The 26776-nt window shown below is 42.9% G+C and overlaps 8 protein-coding genes across 8 annotated transcripts; 2 read left to right on the forward strand and 6 right to left on the reverse strand. All coding sequences in view use genetic code 6, as the record gives it.

Moving 5' to 3' along the window:
• Nucleotides 1–4758: 4758 nt before the first annotated feature.
• SS50377_28681 (Cysteine-rich membrane protein 1) lies at nt 4759–5613 on the reverse strand (the record flags this gene model as incomplete). Its single annotated transcript, XM_067912438.1, has 1 exon — nt 4759–5613. The coding sequence occupies one exon, from the start codon at nt 5611–5613 to the stop codon at nt 4759–4761; it is 855 nt and encodes a 284-aa protein (XP_067760495.1).
• Nucleotides 5614–7354: 1741 nt separating this feature from the next.
• Nucleotides 7355–7957, reverse strand: SS50377_28682 (uncharacterized protein; the record flags this gene model as incomplete). Its single annotated transcript, XM_067912439.1, has 1 exon — nt 7355–7957. One exon carries the CDS (start codon nt 7955–7957, stop codon nt 7355–7357), a length of 603 nt encoding a protein of 200 aa, XP_067760496.1.
• Nucleotides 7958–8334: 377 nt separating this feature from the next.
• On the forward strand, nt 8335–8574 carry SS50377_28683 (uncharacterized protein; the record flags this gene model as incomplete). The annotated part of the gene is made up of 1 exon (XM_067912440.1): nt 8335–8574. One exon carries the CDS (start codon nt 8335–8337, stop codon nt 8572–8574), a length of 240 nt encoding a protein of 79 aa, XP_067760497.1.
• Nucleotides 8575–11607: 3033 nt separating this feature from the next.
• SS50377_28684 (Cysteine-rich membrane protein 1) lies at nt 11608–12375 on the reverse strand (the record flags this gene model as incomplete). Its single annotated transcript, XM_067912441.1, has 1 exon — nt 11608–12375. The coding sequence occupies one exon, from the start codon at nt 12373–12375 to the stop codon at nt 11608–11610; it is 768 nt and encodes a 255-aa protein (XP_067760498.1).
• Nucleotides 12376–17333: 4958 nt separating this feature from the next.
• Nucleotides 17334–18188, reverse strand: SS50377_28685 (Cysteine-rich membrane protein 1; the record flags this gene model as incomplete). Its single annotated transcript, XM_067912442.1, has 1 exon — nt 17334–18188. One exon carries the CDS (start codon nt 18186–18188, stop codon nt 17334–17336), a length of 855 nt encoding a protein of 284 aa, XP_067760499.1.
• A 1741-nt stretch (nt 18189–19929) lies between these two features.
• On the reverse strand, nt 19930–20532 carry SS50377_28686 (uncharacterized protein; the record flags this gene model as incomplete). Its single annotated transcript, XM_067912443.1, has 1 exon — nt 19930–20532. One exon carries the CDS (start codon nt 20530–20532, stop codon nt 19930–19932), a length of 603 nt encoding a protein of 200 aa, XP_067760500.1.
• Nucleotides 20533–20909: 377 nt separating this feature from the next.
• SS50377_28687 (uncharacterized protein) lies at nt 20910–21149 on the forward strand (the record flags this gene model as incomplete). The annotated part of the gene is made up of 1 exon (XM_067912444.1): nt 20910–21149. One exon carries the CDS (start codon nt 20910–20912, stop codon nt 21147–21149), a length of 240 nt encoding a protein of 79 aa, XP_067760501.1.
• Nucleotides 21150–24182: 3033 nt separating this feature from the next.
• On the reverse strand, nt 24183–24950 carry SS50377_28688 (Cysteine-rich membrane protein 1; the record flags this gene model as incomplete). The annotated part of the gene is made up of 1 exon (XM_067912445.1): nt 24183–24950. One exon carries the CDS (start codon nt 24948–24950, stop codon nt 24183–24185), a length of 768 nt encoding a protein of 255 aa, XP_067760502.1.
• Between the last annotated feature and the right edge of the window lie 1826 nt (nt 24951–26776).

Below are 26776 nucleotides of genomic sequence, written 5' to 3' on the forward strand. Positions count from 1 at the left end.
TTATATAAACAGCATGAAAATTAATATAATGCAAATATAAGTTAGCGTGCTTTTAAGTAAAGGTAATATAATTACATTATAGTATTGATTCGAAATATAGGAGAGAACAAAGTTAAAGCTAATATTTTTGATATGATTAAGTATAACATCCGAATCATATATTATTTTCTAAAATTTGGTTTCTACATGTTTCAACATTCATAAATATAGCTAGTGAATGAGAACCGAGAATAGCTGCAACTGCCTTGCTTAGATAGTGAGGCCGTGCCTGGTGTTGGACACATGACTTAGCCTATCTACAATATCGAATAGGAGTACCAGGTTAAAGAATGCGATACTGTCCTACCAATTAGGATCCATTCTGCCTGCTCTAGGTAGACTCACCGGAGTCCTACTAGCATGGCCCATGGCCCAATTCAAAGGTGCTATCCTATTGACTTTCTACTTTGACGTACCTACTGCTCTGCATGGTTTAGTGTGGTTACTTTTAGGTGGTGCCATAACTTCCCTCCAGCGCGCCCCTTCTACCAGTACGGCTGCTCTACCGGGGATATCCTTCCTAACAAACTACCTATACCGTGCTTACATTAGTTAGAGTCATCAATCGCAAATTTAAAACCTACCAAATACTAAAGTTCAAATATAACTTCGCTAGCAACTGGAGTTAAATACGGATACTAATATACCCATAGCATGTAAAGTAACCATGTAAGAGATTCTAATTTGTAGGCTTAATGTGCACACTATGCGCATTCCATGCGAGCTAGGACCACGACATATGAGTTAGCGCCTCTCGTTCTAGCTACTCTTCTTTCATGTCAATATTGCTAGCATGTATTTCTCTATATATAAATCTGCTAAAATATAGAATCATCACCTCCTAATATATTTATATCATTTTGAAACTTTCGATATTTTATCATTCACGATGCGGACAGTAAAATGTTCAAAACTCAAAAAAATTCGAAAATTCTAAAATAACAAATTTATTGGGCAGCGATGTCTAACTACTACTAAAGTTAATATTTGACCGCAACAAACTAACATTATTCAGGCTTCAATTCTGCTATTTACCATCGTACTGATAATCATTACGCCTTATAGTGCTTTACGTAACATTAAGTTGCACGAATATTATATTAATCCTTTCCTATTTCCGTATTGCCTAGGTGCTGCTAAAATTTTTCTAGCTCTGGGACATCTACATGCAAGACCCACCTTATCAGCAAGGAAATGATTTTAAAGATATCACCAATATAGCGACGACTCCTCCAAACATATACTGATTTTCAATGTGGACTCTATAAGCCCTGCATCCCACCTTGCCATTTGCCATTAATTCATCAATTCCAGACAGCTGTTCCGCGTCTACCATCACCATGCGTATCCTATGAATTCGCGATCCCCAGACCAAGAATTGACCAGAACTTTGCTTCAAGAATTGCACCCTTGACCATATAATTTCTGGGCAGCGTTCCCATTACAGCATGGTATTCTGCGCATTCCCTGCAGCACCAGGAGCCGCCTGGTATTTTGTATGTTAGAATGTACCCTTGGCGTACGGTTTATCGCGTTCTGTGTATTATTTAGCGGCACTGATTAATTCTTGCAGTTCTTTGAAACCTCTGTGCAGATGTAGCAAGTCCCCATAAATTCGCTTAGCACGCTTCGTACTTAGTATGGTGAGCAGCGCCATAGGCAGTGCAGGTTGTATGGGTTGACTTAAGTTCATCTTTAGAAAACATAGCTAGCGTGCTGAAGGGGGACTATTTGAATAGGTTTTGCAGCTTGCAGAAGTTTGCGACTCAGTATCGCAGTTTTTATAGCGAATGCCCCTTATTTGCAGGAATCGTTACAAATATACGCTCTTTATGCTAGTTAAAAGTGATATCTATATGCAACTCATGATGTTTAGATCACTGCATTGGATATTATCCAGTTTTTCGCTAATGCTTTCCATAATCTGTGAAGATACTATTTCAGCACCAGAATAAATTTACCACTGCTAGTTGAAGATATTATTGGCTAGCGGAAGCGCAGTTTAACACTTTTGATGCCCTTTTTGTAGCAACACTTGGGCATGCAGAGCAGCTGCACTAGCAGGTAGTTAGATCGCAACCGCGCCAGCGATCGGAGTCTACTGCATGTGATGAAACTAACTCCCCAGCTTTACTAATTCTGAAAAGTACGAGCCAGCTAGTGTCAGAACCACTTCCCTCAAGTTTTAGCACTTAACAGGAGTCCACACCTCGCAGCAAGAGAAATTTTCATCAGAACCTATCACAACCCTTTAGAATGAGAGATTTCTTCCATATAAGTGAAATTACATTCACAGATAGTTAGCAGCAGAGTAGACTTACTATCACAGGTATTTCAATCTTCGACATCGGCAGAGTGGTCTTGCAGTTTACGCACTCCTACTCAGTAGGTGCTTATGCGGCCGACCCGGAAGTACTTGCTAGAAGTACATCTTCAACCCAATGCTAGCAATACAAAGTACCCGATGAGCCTATTTTGCGGTTTCATGTACATGCAATACACTAACAGCAACTGGTACCAGTTTTACGCATTTCTGGCTCATCGCCCCAACAACCCTCGCAATTGGAGTAACTATTGCAGTCTGCTTTGTAACATCGCTCACAGTATATTTCCCTCACTATAGGAAAGAGTTATATGTATCTTTCGCAGTTGCCCCCACCTGCATGCGGGCACTGTGCCGATACAATCGGAAGTAGCAAGAGGTAGTCTATGGGCAAGGCAGTCCAAACTACTGGGGCTCCCGGTTGGGACGCAGAGAAATTCATGCCATCCACTTTACTGGCATCATCTGAACTGCGGTTTCCAGCGTCAAGGATCAAGTTTCATCACAATCACCACTATCAGAAACCGCTATCGGATTGCAGTCACCACAATCACGTTACTGCCTGTTTTGGAGCACCTATTTTCAATCTGAAAACGTATCCGCGTTGAACGTTATACACGCATCGTTGCTAGAATAAACATCATAACCCCTGGAGCAGACCTTATTATAGTGCAACCCCGTCAGCACAGCCCTGCAAGTTTTAGGCCTCAGGAACTTTTAAAATTCTTAATACAACCTCTTCAAATATTCTGCAATAGCTGGTTTTACCAAAACTATCCACGTCAGAAACTTGCCGTCCTGGCATTCCTATTACTCAATTTTAAGCCAACTAGCTCAATCTAAATTTTTTTTGGTGCTTGGTGAATTAATGTGTATTAGCAGATTTACCCAGGGTACTAAAAGTTTTGTGCGAGCTGCATTATATTGAAATACCTATCATCGTAAAAAGTACATTCCAAGTCACTACCGCATTCCTTGCAGCGATTTTCACCCGCCTCACATTTTCATATCTTAAGTTGTGAATTTAGCCGTATAATACGCACTATCATTGTATATTGCCTGTACCATAATTACTTGTAATTGCGATACATTTGTTACAATTTTCAAATTTAACGCAAAATTAAGTATTTTTATATTTATTATGTTCCCCGGATTCGTTTTTTTACAGGTTCATATATAGATCGTATATTCCAGTAGGCTGGATTTATTTTGGAGTATTCTTATAATAGATGTAGGTTTCGTTGCATTTAGAGCATTTATTACTATTGTTGGGAAATAATCCGTTTTAGCAAATTTTGTAGGTGGTCGCGTTCTTCCAAATTAGACAATTTTTATGGCAGACTAAACACAATTTATCAAACAAGAAAAAATCTTACATTTCGTACACGTGCTAGTGTTGCATTCTGAGCAATTTTGTTGGCAAGTATTGCATTAATTATCGGATAGTTTGAATTCCTCAAAACAAGCTGAGCAGCTTTTATCATCAATACAGGTTTTGCAGTCATTCCTGCATTATATGCATTTAGCTTCGTCTCCTAAAAATCTATCTGGCTGGAATTTATCACATGCTGGATTAATTCCTCATTGAAGGCAGTTATCTGGACACTTTTTGCACGTATTTTCTTCCAACTTAAAACCGGATACGCATGTAAGACAATTAGAATCTGCATTAAAGGAAGCACAGTTTGTAGAGCACTTTTTACAGAGGTTATTGTGAACCGAGTATCCCAGATTGCATTAATCACACGTTCTTCGACTATACAGCTAACATTCTGCACAATTATAAACTCTGCATGCGGAACATGGTTTATTCCACATACTCCTGTCCAATTCACATACAAAGCCAATTGGGCATGTCTGACTCCAGCATATGTACTCTGACATTTTTGGAAAAGTGTCAGAAGATAAAGTATATAAATTTATAAATTAGTAGTGGTTAGTTTCTGAATAAGGTATTGTATATTGATTTTTCTTGCATGCATATGTTACTAAATTACCGGTGAACAACTTTTTAAAATGGCTATATTTAGCAATAATTCACTATGGAGGAAACTTAAACTAGAAAATGATGTAGGTTACGAGATGATTTACTAATTATAAAAAATTATTATAATAATTGAATTATTTCGATATATCTTTTATATATAAATAATCATATAAGAGAAGATTAAGTGTGAGAAACTACTTTATTAATACTGGAATATATTATAAGTCTATATAAAATATATAAGTTTGAAAAATTACACTTATACTATTATAAAAATTAAAAACTGAGTTAAATTGTATTGTATAATATATGCAAAACATTACAACCTAACAGTCATTTTACTGAATTTGACAAGTAATATCATTAGTAAGATAAATTACTAAATTTCCTGAATATAGACGGATTTCCATCACTTTTTAGCCTTTTTAATTAAATAAAATGCCAGACAACTCCCAACTGCCCCAACGACCGCCAAAACACCAACCACGATACCCACAATCACCCCAGTACCAATTCTGTTGACCTCTCCAGATTTTTCGTCCGCCCAGCACATATCGCCAATAAATTTATATCCAACAGCACATGTATTACAGGCTCCGTTATTTCCCTTAACTACATTGGGCAAGCACGTCTCACAGGCATCCTTAGAGGTGGTGCACGAAGCGCAATTGAAAGCGAATCCGCATTAGCAAGCAGAATCAAGCCCCGCAACACAGGCCGTAGCCATTCCGTTTTTGCAATATTTTCCGTCTTCCATATCCTTACAAGTCGGTGTACATTATCCAGCTATCGTTGTTATATGAGTAGTCCCATCGCACGCGTTGCAGAACATCGCCGAAGAGCAAATATCACATTTATCACCACACTTCACGCACCTCTTTGAGGATATCTCGCAAAAGGTCGAACCATCATTATCGCAGTCATCATTGCTATTGCACACTTTGACGCATTTGCCACGTTCCATTACGAACCTATCAGCGCATTTCTCGCATGAATTGGATTTGGTGCATGCGCCACAGCCTTTTGAGCATTTCTTGCAGGCATTTCCACTGAGATAAGTGCCAAGGAGGCATGTTGAACAAGTAGTACCATTGCATTCCTGACAATTTGTTGTCACTATATTATCCTTACAGTGGCAGCCTTGACCAAAGGCAATCTCTTCTGTGCACGGTTTACAGGCAACTGTATTATGATCGGTAGCTGGGCAAAAATGATTTGCCATACAGTTAGTGTCACGTTGAGTACATGTGCCAGGATCTGCCATTTTAAAAATAGAATATGGTATTTCACCTGATAATATGGAAGAAAAAGATATTGCATATTAAACTTCATGAGACATGCATATATATCACTTTACGTTATAATTTAAAACCAAACTCAAATATTTTTAGTTTGTGATTGGTATATAATGTCAAATATATTACACAAATATAAAAGAAACTTAACAAGACAAATATATTGAATTATATTTAACTGGGCGCTAGGACAACGATCAGCAGCCCACAGTAAAGCGTGGTCCGCTCTTGCCCATTTTCCAATACTTCCACTCCAAAAATAGATTTAACATAATATTCCATTCCAATTATACAGCTCCACTCCAAATTAGTAAGCCACATTATTATAGACTCACTATCAGATTTAAACTAAGTCGGCCAACCAGCGTAAATTTCCTTTGGCGTTTGGGCCTCCCAAAGCCACTAAAAAGTTAGTTGGCACTGTCCAAATTGCGGAACCTAAACATTGTAGTTCCCTTTATCCCGGAGCGCAGCCCCGCCGCACTGCCTTTCTTGGCATCGGCCATTGTGCCCATTACGTTACAGCATCAGAGTTTTTGACGCAGAACCGGCCCGAATATCATGCTTCTAGTATCAGTAAGTACGGAGGGGGATCTTGGCAGCCTTCTGTGAGATGGGCTTCGCGGGCTGGGACGCTATCCGGAGCTGCGATGGCCTGACTTAGTACCTCCAAGGTGCGTGGTGGACCACGATGGGCATATCAGCTGCTGCCCTGTATTGCGCTCCTGGAAAGTATCACCGTTAGCAAAATACTATTCTTACGCATGCCCAGCACACCAGATCGAGTACTAATGTGTTCATTCTACAGTTTCAGGGGACGTGTAAGAGGAGGAACGCGAGTGTGCAGCAGAGGTTGCAGAGGTTGCAGAGGACATCGTAGCAGGGCGTAGCGATACCGGTGGCCTATGTGTAGATAAGTGTACTGAGTCGTGTAGCGGCATATCAGCGACGCTCACGGTATTCCCACTCGGAAAGTGTACTAGTACTGAGGTTCTGCATGCGCCCAGGCAGTGATGGACAGTCTGCTAGGTAGCGAGGTCTGATATTTAAAGGCCAGCTACGTCCCCATGTTTCCCAGAGCCTTCCGCATGAAGTTCCAGAACATATAACATTCCAGATTAAATATAAAATCCCCTTCCATCTCAAGTTTACCTTCGCTATGGTCACTATTATGCAGAGAGCCCGCCCGCACGATAGTATTTGCCGGTGCAGCGTGTCTACTGCCCCCAGCTGACCCATTCAGTGTAAAGCAAAAATAAAATTATTAGTACTATCCATTCCCCGCTACAACTACCATCCCACCACCACTCCCGTGCTAGAGGATCGGATCACGCTACCTACGCCTTTGCTGCACGGGCGTCGGACAGCAAGCTTTGGTACCACCTGCGGGGTACCTTCACGATGCAGTTTCGGCGAACGAGGATACTTGGTTGCGGGTATAACTATATAGTCCTGCACCTGGTTTCTTCCCTTCAGGCCGCACGCGAACCCTGAGCTAGTAGGGATTTGGTGGGAAAGCGCGGTGATGCCTGCACGCTCAGGCCCATGCAAAATGGTCCATCCTGCGCTGCTAGGCTTAAACTGAGTGGAGTTCCGCACTTAGGCGTTTACATTTGTAAAGGAACGCTTCACACTGGGGCGGAATGCCAAATCGATAGTGGGATAGCACCCTCTAGCAGGGACTATGCCCAGCGCTGCAACCCACATCCCTCAAATTTCCACAGAAAACCTCACTAGGCCATCGTCTGGCACTGAATCATCACGAATACCGGAGCCAGAGTTCACTGCCAGGAACAACCCGAGACAGGAGAGCTAGGCCGCGAGGAACATCACGTAATTGTCGTAGTCGTTCTCGGTGCTCGCCGTGAAGAAGCTGGACCAGCAGCCAGGATGCCGGCGATGCCCGGTTGGTCTGGTACGCGAGGATCTGCATCGTCCCTTCGAGTCAATGGAGATTTGAAGGACTGCCAGAACACGACCTCTAGCCTGCTGCTAGTTATCACCAGCTACATGGTGTCGCTAGTGTACGTGCAAAGGTCGTCGAAGGGGCTGCATACCCGGAGGGCAATCTTGTCGCTACTTGAGACGGCAATAACGGTCAAATAGATGCAGTGTTTGACACCTTACACCCGCATGTAGAACGGCAACTTATGTCCCAACTCGCGTCGCGCTAATTGCTCTAGGGGTACAGATTCTTACTTTCTGTAAACACCCTGGACAGATCTCTTACGCTAGCAAAATATTCGTTTTCCCGTATGCTTCTAGCGAATACCCCGCAGTTACCAGAATAATTTGGTCCTAGTAGGTAAGCATTGAGATGAAGTCTGCAGCAACGCTATCTGCACTAATTACACACTCCGGATGACTGCTGAACTGATCATGGCCCAAATATACCTGTCCGGGTCAAATAGCGCGTAATGCTGGTTCTCTCGCCGCACGCCAATGAGCCGTCAGCTTACTGCCGTATTGCGTCTTAAATAACTATCGTCTCGACTCCGACAGTATCGTAAATAAGCCCCACACCAAATCTGGACTACAAATTGGTAGTGATGAAGCTAATTATAGTAGAGCACGTTTCATTTTCAATCTCGTCAACAATTTCCCTACACTGCAGCTAGCAACGGGTGACACGGTTGTGAACGCACGGATGCTTGTATTCGCCAGCGTCGGTGCCTCACTCAAAGTCCCTCATGACGAGATTTGTAGTATTCTGCTAAAAGGTGATCCTGGGGTACAGTTTAGCATCCTCCGGCATCGTGTAGTTGTTCGGTGACAGCTCAAAAAATATATTTCGTCGCCTTGGATCGCGGAATAGGAGAAGGCCAGGTTGCTCCAGTAGGAGGAGACGTCCGCTATCGGGTCCTTAATCTGGTTCAGAGTTCCCCGGTAGTCGCCTGCCTTCTGGATTTTTACTACGTACTCGGCGCTGACTATTTCGATCAGGGTCGTGATCAGCGCTGGGTGAGGCTCGATATCGGAAATACGCCCTCGTTCGTTCGTGACGTTGGCGCGGTAGACGAAAGGGCGGGCAGTGAATACGGGGATACTACTGGTCGTTGTACCCTCGTAAATGAGCTCCGCAGCGGCGTCGGAGCGTCAAGCGCGAGGCAGAGGGTCCAGCGGCACCTGAGGTATGAGGAAGACAGTCAATAGTCTGGACTGTATTTCTCCCTCTAAGTACGATTCCGTGGAGAAGCAGTTTGGGGCCGATGCGCACAGAGCAATTATGAGCATTCTGGCCAAAGATAATATTATGATATTATATTAGTATGGTAACTATGTTCGTTGTTGCTTTTACGCTTATTTGGATTTCATATAATAGGCGTAACCCGAAATAAGGTGTTATTCTGGAAAAATATGATAATGTGGAGTAGATAGTATCCTAGGCATAAATAGTCCAAAACAGCAGTTTGGTAACAAGTACTTATATATCATGCCGGTTTATAGTTAATAAACACGAACCTCGTAGTATTTTAATTAATTTAATTACACTTGTTTATGCACCATCTCGCCAGTGCAACACACCATTAACTACTAGCAGGAACTTCCAGCTAGCTTTGAGCAACTACCTGTCCTCTTTCTGCAAGAAACTAAAATAATTACTATAGCATATAATATACAAATAATCCAATAAACCACAACTTCAATATGCTCTTATATAACTTTATTTACGATAACAACTCTATTCCATTAACCGCTTGGCCAGAGCGGTCAAAATCAACAAACCCGTCCAGAAAAAATGATGCGGGGGTCGGGATTCCTCTTTTCCCATTTACGATGAATTCTCTGACACGACTTCGTAAATGCATGCCTCTTAGCGCAGCAAGCCAGGCCGCAAAGTGGTTCGGGCGATGGCTACGCGCTACCGAACTTGAGCGAAATATACCTAAGCCGTAGAATAGCATTACTATATGTAAACTGATATAGTATAGAATATGGAACTAGATGAAAGGGCCCCGTTTCGAAGCCGCTCTGAATGCGAGGCTTCGGTGCATTCCGCGCGAAATTCCGGTACCCGAGGTGGAAGACCGTCGCTAATCCACTTTGGGCAGGTTCAAATTCGGTATAGTAATTGATATTACTGTATACTACTATAGTATGAATTGCAGACAGGCGCGTGCTGCCGAACTAGGGGCTCCACAGAACACTGCAGGCGAGTTCGTAACAGCGAGCAGAATTTTCCCACAATATAGGCCCAAAGCTGCTGCGTGGAATAGGGCATTGATGGTGTGCATTTTTCATGAAATCTAACGCACCAGACATTCGCTGCCTATATTTTCTAAATCCCATTCTTATACATATTCAAACATCATTTGCAAGATCTCTGCATGCGCTCCGCGACCTTTTCGGCAGCTTCTTGGACACCTAGAATATTTTATCCTAGAGAATTTTCTTGCTTCTCTTCACAAGGTTAGATGGTAACTCTCGGACTGAGCACATGTCGTCACGATGCCAGTAATCGCCGTAGTTCCTATTTTCTTACCTGATCTCCCGTTAACTCTGGCAGCCAGAATCTCTATAGTCTCCAACCGGCTCCGCAGGGAGCGCAATGCCCGCCGATTTGAGTGCGGGGTTCGGCACGCATTGATACCAGGGTTTAGTTAAGGACATACAGGTAGTCCACAGCGCCTAGTACGTGCAGGCGGAGTCCCTGCAGAGGTTCCGCGGTGAAACATAAGCTGTCCCCAAATGATCTCAAATCGGAGTGCAGACACCATCAGGTGTTATGAAATAAATTGTATTATCTCCAGCGGCAGATGGTATCCGGTCTGTTCTGGGGCATTTCCCGACATACTTTCGGCGCCTCTTGGATGGAGGGTCATGGCAAAGTGATTTCAACCTAATGTAGTCGCCACTGACTTTTCTAGGTCCAGAGCGGAATCGTAGCGGAAACGCAGGTAGGTGGTGACATTGGGAACTAGGGAATACCGCACTGGCCATTTGCATGAATGCTCCCGTGACGTGTTCAGTACGTACAATTCCGGGCATAGCTGGCGAAATTGTTTTACTGCACGTAAGCTTGGCAGTAGCATGTACATTATGGGCTTAAGATGCTGAGGCACCTTGGGGTGCAGGTGGGCAGAAATAGTCGGCTTTCAGGTCTTGCCTGGTGTGGGTGGGCAGGAGGATGAGTTACGCGCATACGAACGGTTCGGGGTAGGATGGAAGCACGCGCGGTGGAGTTTTAAAGATGGATAGGTTTCATGGGAATATTGCGAGATACGGGGAATTGGGTCACGAGTGGTTGAACCAGCGCACCAAAGCATGTTGAAGCGAAGTCCGTGTTAGGGTAATGCATCAAATATATGACAATGGCGGCTCGCAGAAAATAGGTGGGAGGGGCTAGGCAGAGATAACACTAACAATAATAAAGTAGCATAACCGTAATATAGGGGTAGGGCTCAAATGCTGCGTCCGCGCTAGGTGCGAAATAGCAGCAGTGAGTAGGTGTATAGGGTCAATGCGAATTTATGCGATTTCTGGTAGTTTATCGATGTTTGTACTATAATAATTTAAAATACCTGCTCGGGGACAAGCTTTCCTCCAGAAACGGCCATTAGCTGGTACCGAACTTTTTGGATACCGAATTGGTATGGAACTAGTGTGCTGGTAGACTGACACCGCTTAATAAGTGTCTTGGGGTGTTCTATATTATTAGCGATGACATCAAGCCTGCTAGGTATGCATTATGAAACTGAACGCTAAATAATCTATATTTATATATATATTAAATTACCACATCATCATAATGTCGTCCTCAGGTAAATTTGGTTGAAACTGCGCGGCCCTAGCAGAGATACACGCATGTTGAGTTGTAGTCTTTACTGGTCACGCTACAGTGTAAATTGCCAATGTATCATGCCATTGCTCCAAGTCAGCATTAACACTGTTAGACCTGCATACTATTGGAATATCCGAGTGGAAAGCTTAGCACTTACGTGCAGGCACATATCTATTACCAATCACTGTTACTCCACTCTCTTCTTCGCCCTCCTAACAAAATAGTAGGCCAGACCTCCCACCACCGCGCCGACGACCAGCAAGACCCCAATCAGGATTCCAGCCACTTCCCCGCCGCTCAAATTCTGGCTATTATCTTCCGGTTCGGGAAGTGTCGGGTCGTAAACCTCACCTGGTACCACATCATCCTTGGTGCAGATTTTGCCTATCTTGACGAGCCCGTCGGCGCACTCCGAGCACTCCCCATCCTTGCCCCGTTTCATGTTTTTCAGACACGACTTGCAGCTTTTTGAGTCATCTGTACACTCGGCACAGTTTTAGGATGCACGGCAGTTACACTGGGACGTAGAATTCTGATTGCATTGCTATGTATCGGAGATGGAACAATATACAAACTACTAGTATGTGCCGCAACGCTGCGCACACTCTCCCGTTATCAAAGTCGTGGGCTTGCTGATCCTGTTGTTACATTCTGCGCAAAATTTGAAAGAGGTGCAGGTGTCACAACCCTTGGCGCAGCGCTTGCATGTTTTACTGGTGCCATCACAGAATCCAAAGCCTTTCTTACGGCATTCCTGATTCGTGGAGCACGTATCGACTGAAGGTGCGAGGTCGGTTGGGTCAGATTTATCGGCTGGACTCTCGCTCTGCTGGTGGGGGGCGCAGAGTCCTTGGGAGAGGTGGTATCCGGGTGTGCAGGTGGTGCAGCGTCCCTTCTCGCAGGATGCGCAGTTGGGGGTAGTTTGGGTGCAGCTTACGGATTCTGTCATTTTGGTTAATACGTAATTATAAAAATTAGGCAATATAGTAAGCCTTTTAGTTTTTAGTTTTTAATATGTGATAATATATAAATAAAAACGTAAATAAAATCATTCTAAAAATAAAATATATCGTCGTGGATGAGTAATAGCCTTAAATGCAATAATTTGGATAATGTACTTAATTCGCTTCAAATGTGTTTATATAAACAGCATGAAAATTAATATAATGCAAATATAAGTTAGCGTGCTTTTAAGTAAAGGTAATATAATTACATTATAGTATTGATTCGAAATATAGGAGAGAACAAAGTTAAAGCTAATATTTTTGATATGATTAAGTATAACATCCGAATCATATATTATTTTCTAAAATTTGGTTTCTACATGTTTCAACATTCATAAATATAGCTAGTGAATGAGAACCGAGAATAGCTGCAACTGCCTTGCTTAGATAGTGAGGCCGTGCCTGGTGTTGGACACATGACTTAGCCTATCTACAATATCGAATAGGAGTACCAGGTTAAAGAATGCGATACTGTCCTACCAATTAGGATCCATTCTGCCTGCTCTAGGTAGACTCACCGGAGTCCTACTAGCATGGCCCATGGCCCAATTCAAAGGTGCTATCCTATTGACTTTCTACTTTGACGTACCTACTGCTCTGCATGGTTTAGTGTGGTTACTTTTAGGTGGTGCCATAACTTCCCTCCAGCGCGCCCCTTCTACCAGTACGGCTGCTCTACCGGGGATATCCTTCCTAACAAACTACCTATACCGTGCTTACATTAGTTAGAGTCATCAATCGCAAATTTAAAACCTACCAAATACTAAAGTTCAAATATAACTTCGCTAGCAACTGCAGTAAAATACGGATACTAATATACCCATAGCATGCAAAGTAACCATGTAATAGATTCTAATTTCTAGGCTTAATGTGCACACTATGCGCATTCCATGCGAGCTAGGACCACGACATATGCACTAACGCCTCGCCTTCTACCTAGTCTTCTTTCATGATAGTATTGCGTTTATGTATTTCTCTATATATATAAATCTGCTAAAATATAGAATCAGCATCGTCAAATACATTTCCATCATTTTGAAACTTTCGATATTCTATCATTCGCGATGAGGACAGTAAAATGTTCAAAACTCAAAAAAATTCGAAAATTCTAAAATAACAAATTTATTGGGCAGGGACGAGTAACTACTACTAAAGTTAATATTTGACCGCAACAAACTAACCTTATTCAACCATCAATTCTGCTATTTCAGATCATACTGGTAATCATTACGCCTTATAGTGCTTTATGCAGAATTAAGTTGCAAGAAAATTAAAGCTAATAGTTTAAATTTCCATCTTGAAGCAACTGCAAAGATTTTCTAGTTCTGCATACATTTATAAGAAATACTTACTTATCAGCAAGAAGAGTTACCTTAAGGGATCACTAAACCGCGACTAATCCTCCAAACATATAATTATTTTCGATGTGCAGCCCGCAATTCCTGCAGTCCACCTTGCCTTGCTTAATTACGACGAATTCATAAATTTCATACGGCCTTTTGTGTATCCAGCCACTTTACATATCCTATGAATTCGCTATCCCCATACCAATAATTGGCCAGAACCTTGCCTCAAAGCCTGCACCCTGTCCCTATAATTGTTGTGTAGCGTTCTCATTACAGGAGAACATTCGGTGCATTCCCTGCAGCACCAGGAGCTACCTGGTATTTTGTATGTTAGAATGTGCCCTTGGATCATGGTTTATCCTATGTTATTTATTATTTAGCGGCACTGACTGACTCTTGCAGTTATCTGAAACTTCCGTGCAGATGTAGCAAGTCCCCATAAATTCGCTTAGCACGCTTCGTACTTAGTATGGTGAGCAGCGCCATAGGCAGTGCAGGTTGTATGGGTTGACTTAAGTTCATCTTTAGAAAACATAGCTAGCGTGCTGAAGGGGGACTATTTGAATAGGTTTTGCAGCTTGCAGAAGTTTGCGACTCAGTATCGCAGTTTTTATAGCGAATGCCCCTTATTTGCAGGAATCGTTACAAATATACGCTCTTTATGCTAGTTAAAAGTGATATCTATATGCAACTCATGATGTTTAGATCACTGCATTGGATATTATACAGTTTTTCGCTAATGCTTTCCAGCATCTGTAGAGATATACTATTTCAGCACCAGAATAAATTTACCACTGCTAGTTGAAGATATTATTGGCTAGCGGAAGCGCAGTTTAACACTTTTGATGCCCTTTTTGTAGCAACACTTGGGCATGCAGAGCAGCTGCACTAGCAGGTAGTTAGATCGCAACCGCGCCAGCGACTGGGAGTCTACTTCCCACATGACGAACACTCACTCCCCAGCTTTATGCTAATTCTGACAAAGCACGAGCCAGCTAGTGTCAGAACCACTTCCCTCAAGTTTTAGCACTTAACAGGAGTCCACACCTCGCAGCAAGAGAAATTTTCATCAGAACCTATCACAACCCTTTAGAATGAGAGATTTCTTCCATATACGTGAAATTACATTCACAGATAGTTAGCAGCAGAATAGACTTACTATCACAGGTATTTCAATCTTCGACCTGGGCAGAGCGGTTTTGTAGTTTACACACTCCTACTCAGCAGGTACTTATGCTGCCGACCCGGAAGTACTTGCTAAAAGTACATCTTCAACCCAATGCTAGCAATACAAAGTACCCGATGAGCCTATTTTGCGGTTTCATGTACATGCAATACACTAACAGCAACTGGTACCAGTTTTACGCATTTCTGGCTCATCGCTCCAACAACCCTCGCAATTGGAGTAACTATTGCAGTCTGCTTTGTAACATCGCTCACAGTATATTTCCCTCACTATAGGAAAGAGTTATATGTATCTTTCGCAGTTGCCCCCACCTGCATGCGGGCACTGTGCCGATACAATCGGAAGTAGCAAGAGGTAGTCTATGGGCAAGGCAGTCCAAACTACTGGGGCTCCCGGTTGGGACGCAGAGAAATTCCTGCCATCCACTTTACTGGCATCATCTGAACTGCGGTTTCCAGCGTCAAGGATCAAGTTTCATCACAATCACCACTATCAGAAACCGCTATCGGATTGCAGTCACCACAATCACGTTACTGCCTGTTTTGGAGCACCTATTTTCAATCTGAAAACGTATCCGCGTTGAACGTTATACACGCATCGTTGCTAGAATAAACATCATAACCCCTGGAGCAGACCTTATTATAGTGCAACCCCGTCAGCACAGCCCTGCAAGTTTTAGGCCTCAGGAACTTTTAAAATTCTTAATACAACCTCTTCAAATATTCTGCAATAGCTGGTTTTACCAAAACTATCCACGTCAGAAACTTGCCGTCCTGGCATTCCTATTACTCAATTTTAAGCCAACTAGCTCAATCTAAATTTTTTTTGGTGCTTGGTGAATTAATGTGTATTAGCAGATTTACCCAGGGTACTAAAAGTTTTGTGCGAGCTGCATTATATTGAAATACCTATCATCGTAAAAAGTACATTCCAAGTCACTACCGCATTCCTTGCAGCGATTTTCACCCGCCTCACATTTTCATATCTTAAGTTGTGAATTTAGCCGTATAATACGCACTATCATTGTATATTGCCTGTACCATAATTACTTGTAATTGCGATACATTTGTTACAATTTTCAAATTTAACGCAAAATTAAGTATTTTTATATTTATTATGTTCCCCGGATTCGTTTTTTTACAGGTTCATATATAGATCGTATATTCCAGTAGGCTGGATTTATTTTGGAGTATTCTTATAATAGATGTAGGTTTCGTTGCATTTAGAGCATTTATTACTATTGTTGGGAAATAATCCGTTTTAGCAAATTTTGTAGGTGGTCGCGTTCTTCCAAATTAGACAATTTTTATGGCAGACTAAACACAATTTATCAAACAAGAAAAAATCTTACATTTCGTACACGTGCTAGTGTTGCATTCTGAGCAATTTTGTTGGCAAGTATTGCATTAATTATCGGATAGTTTGAATTCCTCAAAACAAGCTGAGCAGCTTTTATCATCAATACAGGTTTTGCAGTCATTCCTGCATTATATGCATTTAGCTTCGTCTCCTAAAAATCTATCTGGCTGGAATTTATCACATGCTGGATTAATTCCTCATTGAAGGCAGTTATCTGGACACTTTTTGCACGTATTTTCTTCCAACTTAAAACCGGATACGCATGTAAGACAATTAGAATCTGCATTAAAGGAAGCACAGTTTGTAGAGCACTTTTTACAGAGGTTATTGTGAACCGAGTATCCCAGATTGCATTAATCACACGTTCTTCGACTATACAGCTAACATTCTGCACAATTATAAACTCTGCATGCGGAACATGGTTTATTCCACATACTCCTGTCCAATTCACATACAAAGCCAATTGGGCATGTCTGACTCCAGCATAAGTACTCTGATATTTTTGGAAAAGTGTCAGAAGATAAAGTATATAAATTTATAAATTAGTGGTGGTTAGTTTCTGAATAAGGTATTGTATATTGATTTTTCTTGCATGCATATGTTACTAAATTACCGGTGAACAACTTTTTAAAATGGCTATATTTAGCAATAATTCACTATGGAGGAAACTTAAACTAGAAAATGATGTAGGTTACGAGATGATTTACTAATTATAAAAAATTATTATAATTATTTAATTATTTCGATATATCTTTTATATATAAATAATCATATAAGAGAAGATTAAGTGTGAGAAACTACTTTATTAATACTGGAATATATTATAAGTCTATATAAAATATATAAGTTTGAAAAATTACACTTACACTATTATAAAAATTAAAAACTGAGTTAAATTGTATTGTATAATATATGCAAAACATTACAACCTAACAGTCATTTTACTGAATTTGACAAGTAATATCATTAGTAAGATAAATTACTAAATTTCCTGAATATAGACGGATTTCCATCACTTTTTAGTCTTTTTAATTAAATAAAATGCCAGACAACTCCCAACTGCCCCAACGACCGCCAAAACACCAACCACGATACCCACAATCACCCCAGTACCAATTCTGTTGACCTCTCCAGATTTTTCGTCCGCCCAGCACATATCGCCAATAAATTTGTATCCAACAGCACATGTATTACAGGCCCCATCGTCCCCCTTAACTACATTAGGCAAGCACGTCTCACAGGCATCCTTAGAGGTGGTGCACGAAGCGCAATTGAAAGCGAATCCGCATTAGCAAGCAGAATCAAGCCCCGCAACACAGGCCGTGGCCGTTCCGTTTTTGCAATATTTTCTGTCTTCCATATCCTTACAAGTCGGTGTACATTATCCAGCTATCGTTGTTATATGAGTCATCCCATCGCACGCGTTGCAGAACATCGCCGAAGAGCAAATATCACATTTATCACCACACTTCACGCACCTCTTTGAGGATATCTCGCAAAAGGTCGAACCATCATTATCGCAGTCATCATTGCTATTGCACACTTTGACGCATTTGCCACGTTCCATTACGAACATATCAGCGCATTTCTCGCATGAATTGGATTCGGTGCATGCGCCACAGCCTTTTGAGCATTTCTTACAGGCATTTCCACTGAGATAAGTGCCAGGGAGGCATGTTGAACAAGTAGTACCATTGCATTCCTGACAATTTGTTGTCACTATATTATCCTTACAGTGGCAGCCTTGACCAAAGGCAATCTCTTCTGTGCACGGTTTACAGGCAACTGTATTATGATCGGTAGCTGGGCAAAAATGATTTGCCATACAGTTAGTGTCACGTTGAGTACATGTGCCAGGATCTGCCATTTTAAAAATAGAATATGGTATTTCACCTGATAATATGGAAGAAAAAGATATTGCATATTAAACTTCATGAGACATGCATATACATCACTTTACGTTATAATTTAAAACCAAACTCAAATATTTTTAGTTTGTGATTGGTATATAATGTCAAATATATTACACAAATATAAAAGAAACTTAACAAGACAAATATATTGAATTATATTTAACTGGGCGCTAGGACAACGATCAGCAGCCCACAGTAAAGCGTGGGCCGCTCTTGCCCATTTTCCAATACTTCCACTCCAAAAATAGATTTAACATAATATTCCATTCCAATTATACAGCTCCACTCCAAATTAGTAAGCCACATTATTATAGACTCACTATCAGATTTAAACTAAGTCGGCCAACCAGCGTAAATTTCCTTTGGCGTTTGGGCCTCCCAAAGCCACTAAAAAGTTAGTTGGCACTGTCCAAATTGCGGAACCTAAACATTGTAGTTCCCTTTATCCCGGAGCGCAGCCCCGCCGCACTGCCTTTCTTGGCATCGGCCATTGTGCCCATTACGTTACAGCATCAGAGTTTTTGACGCAGAACCGGCCCGAATATCATGCTTCTAGTATCAGTAAGTACGGAGGGGGATCTTGGCAGCCTTCTGTGAGATGGGCTTCGCGGGCTGGGACGCTATCCGGAGTTGCGATGGCCTGACTTAGTACCTCCAAGGTGCGTGGTGGACCACGATGGGCATATCAGCTGATGCCCTGTATTGCGCTCCTGGTAAGTATCACCGTTAGCAAAATACTATTCTTACGCATGCCCAGCACGCCAGATCGAGTACTAATGTGTTCATTCTACAGTTTCAGGGGACGTGTAAGAGGAGGAACGCGAGTGTGCAGCAGAGGTTGCAGAGGTTGCAGAGGACATCGTAGCAGGGCGTAGCGATACCGGTGGCCTATGTGTAGATAAGTGTACTGAGTCGTGTAGCGGCATATCAGCGACGCTCACGGTATTCCCACTCGGAAAGTGTACTAGTACTGAGGTTCTGCATGCGCCCAGGCAGTGATGGACAGTCTGCTAGGTAGCGAGGTCTGATATTTAAAGGCCAGCTACGTCCCCATGTTTCCCAGAGCCTTCCGCATGAAGTTCCAGAACATATAACATTCCAGATTAAATATAAAATCCCCTTCCATCTCAAGTTTACCTTCGCTATGGTCACTATTATGCAGAGAGCCCGCCCGCACGATAGTATTTGCCGGTGCAGCGTGTCTACTGCCCCCAGCTGACCCATTCAGTGTAAAGCAAAAATAAAATTATTAGTACTATCCATTCCCCGCTACAACTACCATCCCACCACCACTCCCGTGCTAGAGGATCGGATCACGCTACCTACGCCTTTGCTGCACGGGCGTCGGACAGCAAGCTTTGGTACCACCTGCGGGGTACCTTCACGATGCAGTTTCGGCGAACGAGGATACTTGGTTGCGGGTATAACTATATAGTCCTGCACCTGGTTTCTTCCCTTCAGGCCGCACGCGAACCCTGAGCTAGTAGGGATTTGGTGGGAAAGCGCGGTAATGCCTGCACGCTCAGGCCCATGCAAAATGGCCCATCCTGCGCTGCTAGGCTTAAACTGAGTGGAGTTCCGCACTTAGGCGTTTACATTTGTAAAGGAACGCTCCACACTGGGGCGGAATGCCAAATCGATAGTGGGATAGCCCCCTCTAGCAGGGACTATGCCCAGCGCTGCAACCCACATCCCTCAAATTCCCACAGAAAACCTCACTAGGCCATCGTCTGGCACTGAATCATCACGAATACCGGAGCCAGAGTTCACTGCCAGGAACAACCCGAGACAGGAGAGCTAGGCCGCGAGGAACATCACGTAATTGTCGTAGTCGTTCTCGGTGCTCGCCGTGAAGAAGCTGGACCAGCAGCCAGGATGCCGGCGATGCCCGGTTGGTCTGGTACGCGAGGATCTGCATCGCCCCTTCGAGTCAATGGAGATTTGAAGGACTGCCAGAACACGACCTCTAGCCTGCTGCTAGTTATCACCAGCTACATGGTGTCGCTAGTGTACGTGCAAAGGTCGTCGAAGGGGCTGCATACCCGGAGGGCAATCTTGTCGCTACTTGAGACGGCAATAACGGTCAAATAGATGCAGTGTTTGACACCTTACACCCGCATGTAGAACGGCAACTTATGTCCCAACTCGCGTCGCGCTAATTGCTCTAGGGGTACAGATTCTTACTTTCTGTAAACACCCTGGACAGATCTCTTACGCTAGCAAAATATTCGTTTTCCCGTATGCTTCTAGCGAATACCCCGCAGTTACCAGAATAATTTGGTCCTAGTAGGTAAGCATTGAGATGAAGTCTGCAGCAACGCTATCTGCACTAATTACACACTCCGGATGACTGCTGAACTGATCATGGCCCAAATATACCTGTCCGGGTCAAATAGCGCGTAATGCTGGTTCTCTCGCCGCACGCCAATGAGCCGTCAGCTTACTGCCGTATTGCGTCTTAAATAACTATCGTCTCGACTCCGACAGTATCGTAAATAAGCCCCACACCAAATCTGGACTACAAATTGGTAGTGATGAAGCTAATTATAGTAGAGCACGTTTCATTTTCAATCTCGTCAACAATTTCCCTACACTGCAGCTAGCAACGGGTGACACGGTTGTGAACGCACGGATGCTTGTATTCGCCAGCGTCGGTGCCTCACTCAAAGTCCCTCATGACGAGATTTGTAGTATTCTGCTAAAAGGTGATCCTGGGGTACAGTTTAGCATCCTCCGGCATCGTGTAGTTGTTCGGTGACAGCTCAAAAAATATATTTCGTCGCCTTGGATCGCGGAATAGGAGAAGGCCAGGTTGCTCCAGTAGGAGGAGACGTCCGCTATCGGGTCCTTAATCTGGTTCAGAGTTCCCCGGTAGTCGCCTGCCTTCTGGATTTTTACTACGTACTCGGCGCTGACTATTTCGATCAGGGTCGTGATCAGCGCTGGGTGAGGCTCGATATCGGAAATACGCCCTCGTTCGTTCGTGACGTTGGCGCGGTAGACGAAAGGGCGGGCAGTGAATACGGGGATACTACTGGTCGTTGTACCCTCGTAAATGAGCTCCGCAGCGGCGTCGGAGCGTCAAGCGCGAGGCAGAGGGTCCAGCGGCACCTGAGGTATGAGGAAGACAGTCAATAGTCTGGACTGTATTTCTCCCTCTAAGTACGATTCCGTGGAGAAGCAGTTTGGGGCCGATGCGCACAGAGCAATTATGAGCATTCTGGCCAAAGATAATATTATGATATTATATTAGTATGGTAACTATGTTCGTTGTTGCTTTTACGCTTATTTGGATTTCATATAATAGGCGTAACCCGAAATAAGGTGTTATTCTGGAAAAATATGATAATGTGGAGTAGATAGTATCCTAGGCATAAATAGTCCAAAACAGCAGTTTGGTAACAAGTACTTATATATCATGCCGGTTTATAGTTAATAAACACGAACCTCGTAGTATTTTAATTAATTTAATTACACTTGTTTATGCACCATCTCGCCAGTGCAACACACCATTAACTACTAGCAGGAACTTCCAGCTAGCTTTGAGCAACTACCTGTCCTCTTTCTGCAAGAAACTAAAATAATTACTATAGCATATAATATACAAATAATCCAATAAACCACAACTTCAATATGCTCTTATATAACTTTATTTACGATAACAACTCTATTCCATTAACCGCTTGGCCAGAGCGGTCAAAATCAACAAACCCGTCCAGAAAAAATGATGCGGGGGTCGGGATTCCTCTTTTCCCATTTACGATGAATTCTCTGACACGACTTCGTAAATGCATGCCTCTTAGCGCAGCAAGCCAGGCCGCAAAGTGGTTCGGGCGATGGCTACGCGCTACCGAACTTGAGCGAAATATACCTAAGCCGTAGAATAGCATTACTATATGTAAACTGATATAGTATAGAATATGGAACTAGATGAAAGGGCCCCGTTTCGAAGCCGCTCTGAATGCGAGGCTTCGGTGCATTCCGCGCGAAAGGCCAGCATCTGAGTTGGAAGACCGTCGCTAATCCACTTTGGGCAGGTTCAAATTCGGTATAGTAATTGATATTACTGTATACTACTATAGTATGAATTGCAGACAGGCGCGTGCTGCCGAACTAGGGGCTCCACAGAACACTGCAGGCGAGTTCGTAACAGCGAGCAGAATTTTCCCACAATATAGGCCCAAAGTTGCTGCGTGGAATAGGGCATTGATGGTGTGCATTTTTCATGAAATCTAACGCACCAGACATTCGCTGCCTATATTTTCTAAATCCCATTCTTATACATATTCAAACATCATTTGCAAGATCTCTGCATGCGCTCCGCGACCTTTTCGGCAGCTTCTTGGACACCTAGAATATTTTATCCTAGAGAATTTTCTTGCTTCTCTTCACAAGGTTAGATGGTAACTCTCGGACTGAGCACATGTCGTCACGATGCCAGTAATCGCCGTAGTTCCTATTTTCTTACCTGATCTCCCGTTAACTCTGGCAGCCAGAATCTCTATAGTCTCCAACCGGCTCCGCAGGGAGCGCAATACCCGCCGATTTGAGTGCGGGGTTCGGCACGCATTGATACCAGGGTTTAGTTAAGGACATACAGGTAGTCCACAGCGCCTAGTACGTGCAGGCGGAGTCCCTGCAGAGGTTCCGCGGTGAAACATAAGCTGTCCCCAAATGATCTCAAATCGGAGTGCAGACACCATCAGGTGTTATGAAATAAATTGTATTATCTCCAGCGGCAGATAGTATCCGGTCTGTTCTGGGGAATTTCCCGACATACTTTCGGCGCCTCTTGGATGGAGGGTCATGGCAAAGTGATTTCAATCTAATGTAGTCGCCGCTGACTTTTCTAGGTCCAGAGCGGAATCGTAGCGGAAACGCAGGTAGGTGGTGACATTGGGAACTAGGGAATACCGCACTGGCCATTTGCATGAATGCTCCCGTGACGTGTTCAGTACGTACAATTCCGGGCATAGCTGGCGAAATTGTTTTACTGCACGTAAGCTTGGCAGTAGCATGTACATTATGGGCTTAAGATGCTGAGGCACCTTGGGGTGCAGGTGGGCAGAAATAGTCGGCTTTCAGGTCTTGCCTGGTGTGGGTGGGCAGGAGGATGAGTTACGCGCATACGAACGGTTCGGGGTAGGATGGAAGCACGCGCGGTGGAGTTTTAAAGATGGATAGGTTTCATGGGAATATTGCGAGATACGGGGAATTGGGTCACGAGTGGTTGAACCAGCGCACCAAAGCATGTTGAAGCGAAGTCCGTGTTAGGGTAATGCATCAAATATATGACAATGGCGGCTCGCAGAAAATAGGTGGGAGGGGCTAGGCAGAGATAACACTAACAATAATAAAGTAGCATAACCGTAATATAGGGGTAGGGCTCAAATGCTGCGTCCGCGCTAGGTGCGAAATAGCAGCAGTGAGTAGGTGTATAGGGTCAATGCGAATTTATGCGATTTCTGGTAGTTTATCGATGTTTGTACTATAATAATTTAAAATACCTGCTCGGGGACAAGCTTTCCTCCAGAAACGGCCATTAGCTGGTACCGAACTTTTTGGATACCGAATTGGTATGGAACTAGTGTGCTGGTAGACTGACACCGCTTAATAAGTGTCTTGGGGTGTTCTATATTATTAGCGATGACATCAAGCCTGCTAGGTATGCATTATGAAACTGAACGCTAAATAATCTATATTTATATATATATTAAATTACCACATCATCATAATGTCGTCCTCAGGTAAATTTGGTTGAAACTGCGCGGCCCTAGCAGAGATACACGCATGTTGAGTTGTAGTCTTTACTGGTCACGCTACAGTGTAAATTGCCAATGTATCATGCCATTGCTCCAAGTCAGCATTAACACTGTTAGACCTGCATACTATTGGAATATCCGAGTGGAAAGCTTAGCACTTACGTGCAGGCACATATCTATTACCAATCACTGTTACTCCACTCTCTTCTTCGCCCTCCTAACAAAATAGTAGGCCAGACCTCCCACCACCGCGCCGACGACCAGCAAGACCCCAATCAGGATTCCAGCCACTTCCCCGCCGCTCAAATTCTGGCTATTATCTTCCGGTTCGGGAAGTGTCGGGTCGTAAACCTCACCTGGTACCACATCATCCTTGGTGCAGATTTTGCCTATCTTGACGAGCCCGTCGGCGCACTCCGAGCACTCCCCATCCTTGCCCCGTTTCATGTTTTTCAGACACGACTTGCAGCTTTTTGAGTCATCTGTACACTCGGCACAGTTTTAGGATGCACGGCAGTTACACTGGGACGTAGAATTCTGATTGCATTGCTATGTATCGGAGATGGAACAGTATACAAACAACTAGTATGTGCCGCAACGCTGCGCACACTCTCCCGTTATCAAAGTCGTGGGCTTGCTGATCCTGTTGTTACATTCTGCGCAAAATTTGAAAGAGGTGCAGGTGTCACAACCCTTGGCGCAGCGCTTGCATGTTTTACTGGTGCCATCACAGAATCCAACGCCTTTCTTACGGCATTCCTGATTCGTGGAGCACGTATCGACTGAAGGTGCGAGGTCGGTTGGGTCAGATTTATCGGCTGGACTCTCGCTCTGCTGGTGGGGGGCGCAGAGTCCTTGGGAGAGGTGGTATCCGGGTGTGCAGGTGGTGCAGCGTCCCTTCTCGCAGGATGCGCAGTTGGGGGTAGTTTGGGTGCAGCTTACGGATTCTGTCATTTTGGTTAATACGTAATTATAAAAATTAGGCAATATAGTAAGCCTTTTAGTTTTTAGTTTTTAATATGTGATAATATATAAATAAAAACGTAAATAAAATCATTCTAAAAATAAAATATATCGTCGTGGATGAGTAATAGCCTTAAATGCAATAATTTGGATAATGTACTTAATTCGCTTCAAATGTGTTTATACAAACATCATGAAAACTAGCATACTGCAAATATAAGTTAGCGCGCTTTTAAGTAAAGGTAATATAATTACATTATAGTATTGATTCGAAATATAGGAGAGAACAAAGTTAAAGCTAATATTTTTGATATGATTAAGTATAACATCCGAATCATATATTATTTTCTAAAATTTGGTTTCTACATGTTTCAACATTCATAAATATAGCTAGTGAATGAGAACCGAGAATAGCTGCAACTGCCTTGCTTAGATAGTGAGGCCGTGCCTGGTGTTGGACACATGACTTAGCCTATCTACAATATCGAATAGGAGTACCAGGTTAAAGAATGCGATACTGTCCTACCAATTAGGATCCATTCTGCCTGCTCTAGGTAGACTCACCGGAGTCCTACTAGCATGGCCCATGGCCCAATACAAAGGTGCTATCCTATTGACTTTCTACTTTAACGTACCTACTGCTCTGCATGGTTTAGTGTGGTTACTTTTAGGTGGTGCCATAACTTCCCTACAGCGCGCCCCTTCTACCAGTACAGCTGCTCTACCCGGGATATCCTTCCTAACAAACTACCTATACCGTGCTTACATTAGTTAGAGTCATCAATCGCAAATTTAAAACCTACCAAATACTAAAGTTCAAATATAACTTCGCTAGCAACTGCAGTAAAATACGGATACTAATATACCCATAGCATGCAAAGTAACCATGTAATAGATTCTAATTTCTAGGCTTAATGTGCACACTATGCGCATTCCATGCGAGCTAGGACCACGACATATGAGTTAGCGCCTCTCGTTCTAGCTACTCTTCTTTCATGTCAATATTGCTAGCATGTATTTCTCTATATATAAATCTGCTAAAATATAGAATCATCACCTCCTAATATATTTATATCATTTTGAAACTTTCGATATTTTATCATTCACGATGCGGACAGTAAAATGTTCAAAACTCAAAAAAATTCGAAAATTCTAAAATAACAAATTTATTGGGCAGGGACGAGTAACTACTACTAAAGTTAATATTTGACCGCAACAAACTAACCTTATTCAACCATCAATTCTGCTATTTCAGATCATACTGGTAATCATTACGCCTTATAGTGCTTTATGCAGAATTAAGTTGCAAGAAAATTAAAGCTAATAGTTTAAATTTCCATCTTGAAGCAACTGCAAAGATTTTCTAGTTCTGCATACATTTATAAGAAATACTTACTTATCAGCAAGAAGAGTTACCTTAAGGGATCACTAAACCGCGACTAATCCTCCAAACATATAATTATTTTCGATGTGCAGCCCGCAATTCCTGCAGTCCACCTTGCCTTGCTTAATTACGACGAATTCATAAATTTCATACGGCCTTTTGTGTATCCAGCCACTTTACATATCCTATGAATTCGCTATCCCCATACCAATAATTGGCCAGAACCTTGCCTCAAAGCCTGCACCCTGTCCCTATAATTGTTGTGTAGCGTTCTCATTACAGGAGAACATTCGGTGCATTCCCTGCAGCACCAGGAGCTACCTGGTATTTTGTATGTTAGAATGTGCCCTTGGATCATGGTTTATCCTATGTTATTTATTATTTAGCGGCACTGACTGACTCTTGCAGTTATCTGAAACTTCCGTGCAGATGT

This window comes from Spironucleus salmonicida, chromosome 9 (assembly GCF_000497125.1).
Source record: "Spironucleus salmonicida strain ATCC 50377 chromosome 9, whole genome shotgun sequence".
Classification (NCBI taxonomy): Eukaryota; Fornicata; order Diplomonadida; family Hexamitidae; genus Spironucleus; species Spironucleus salmonicida.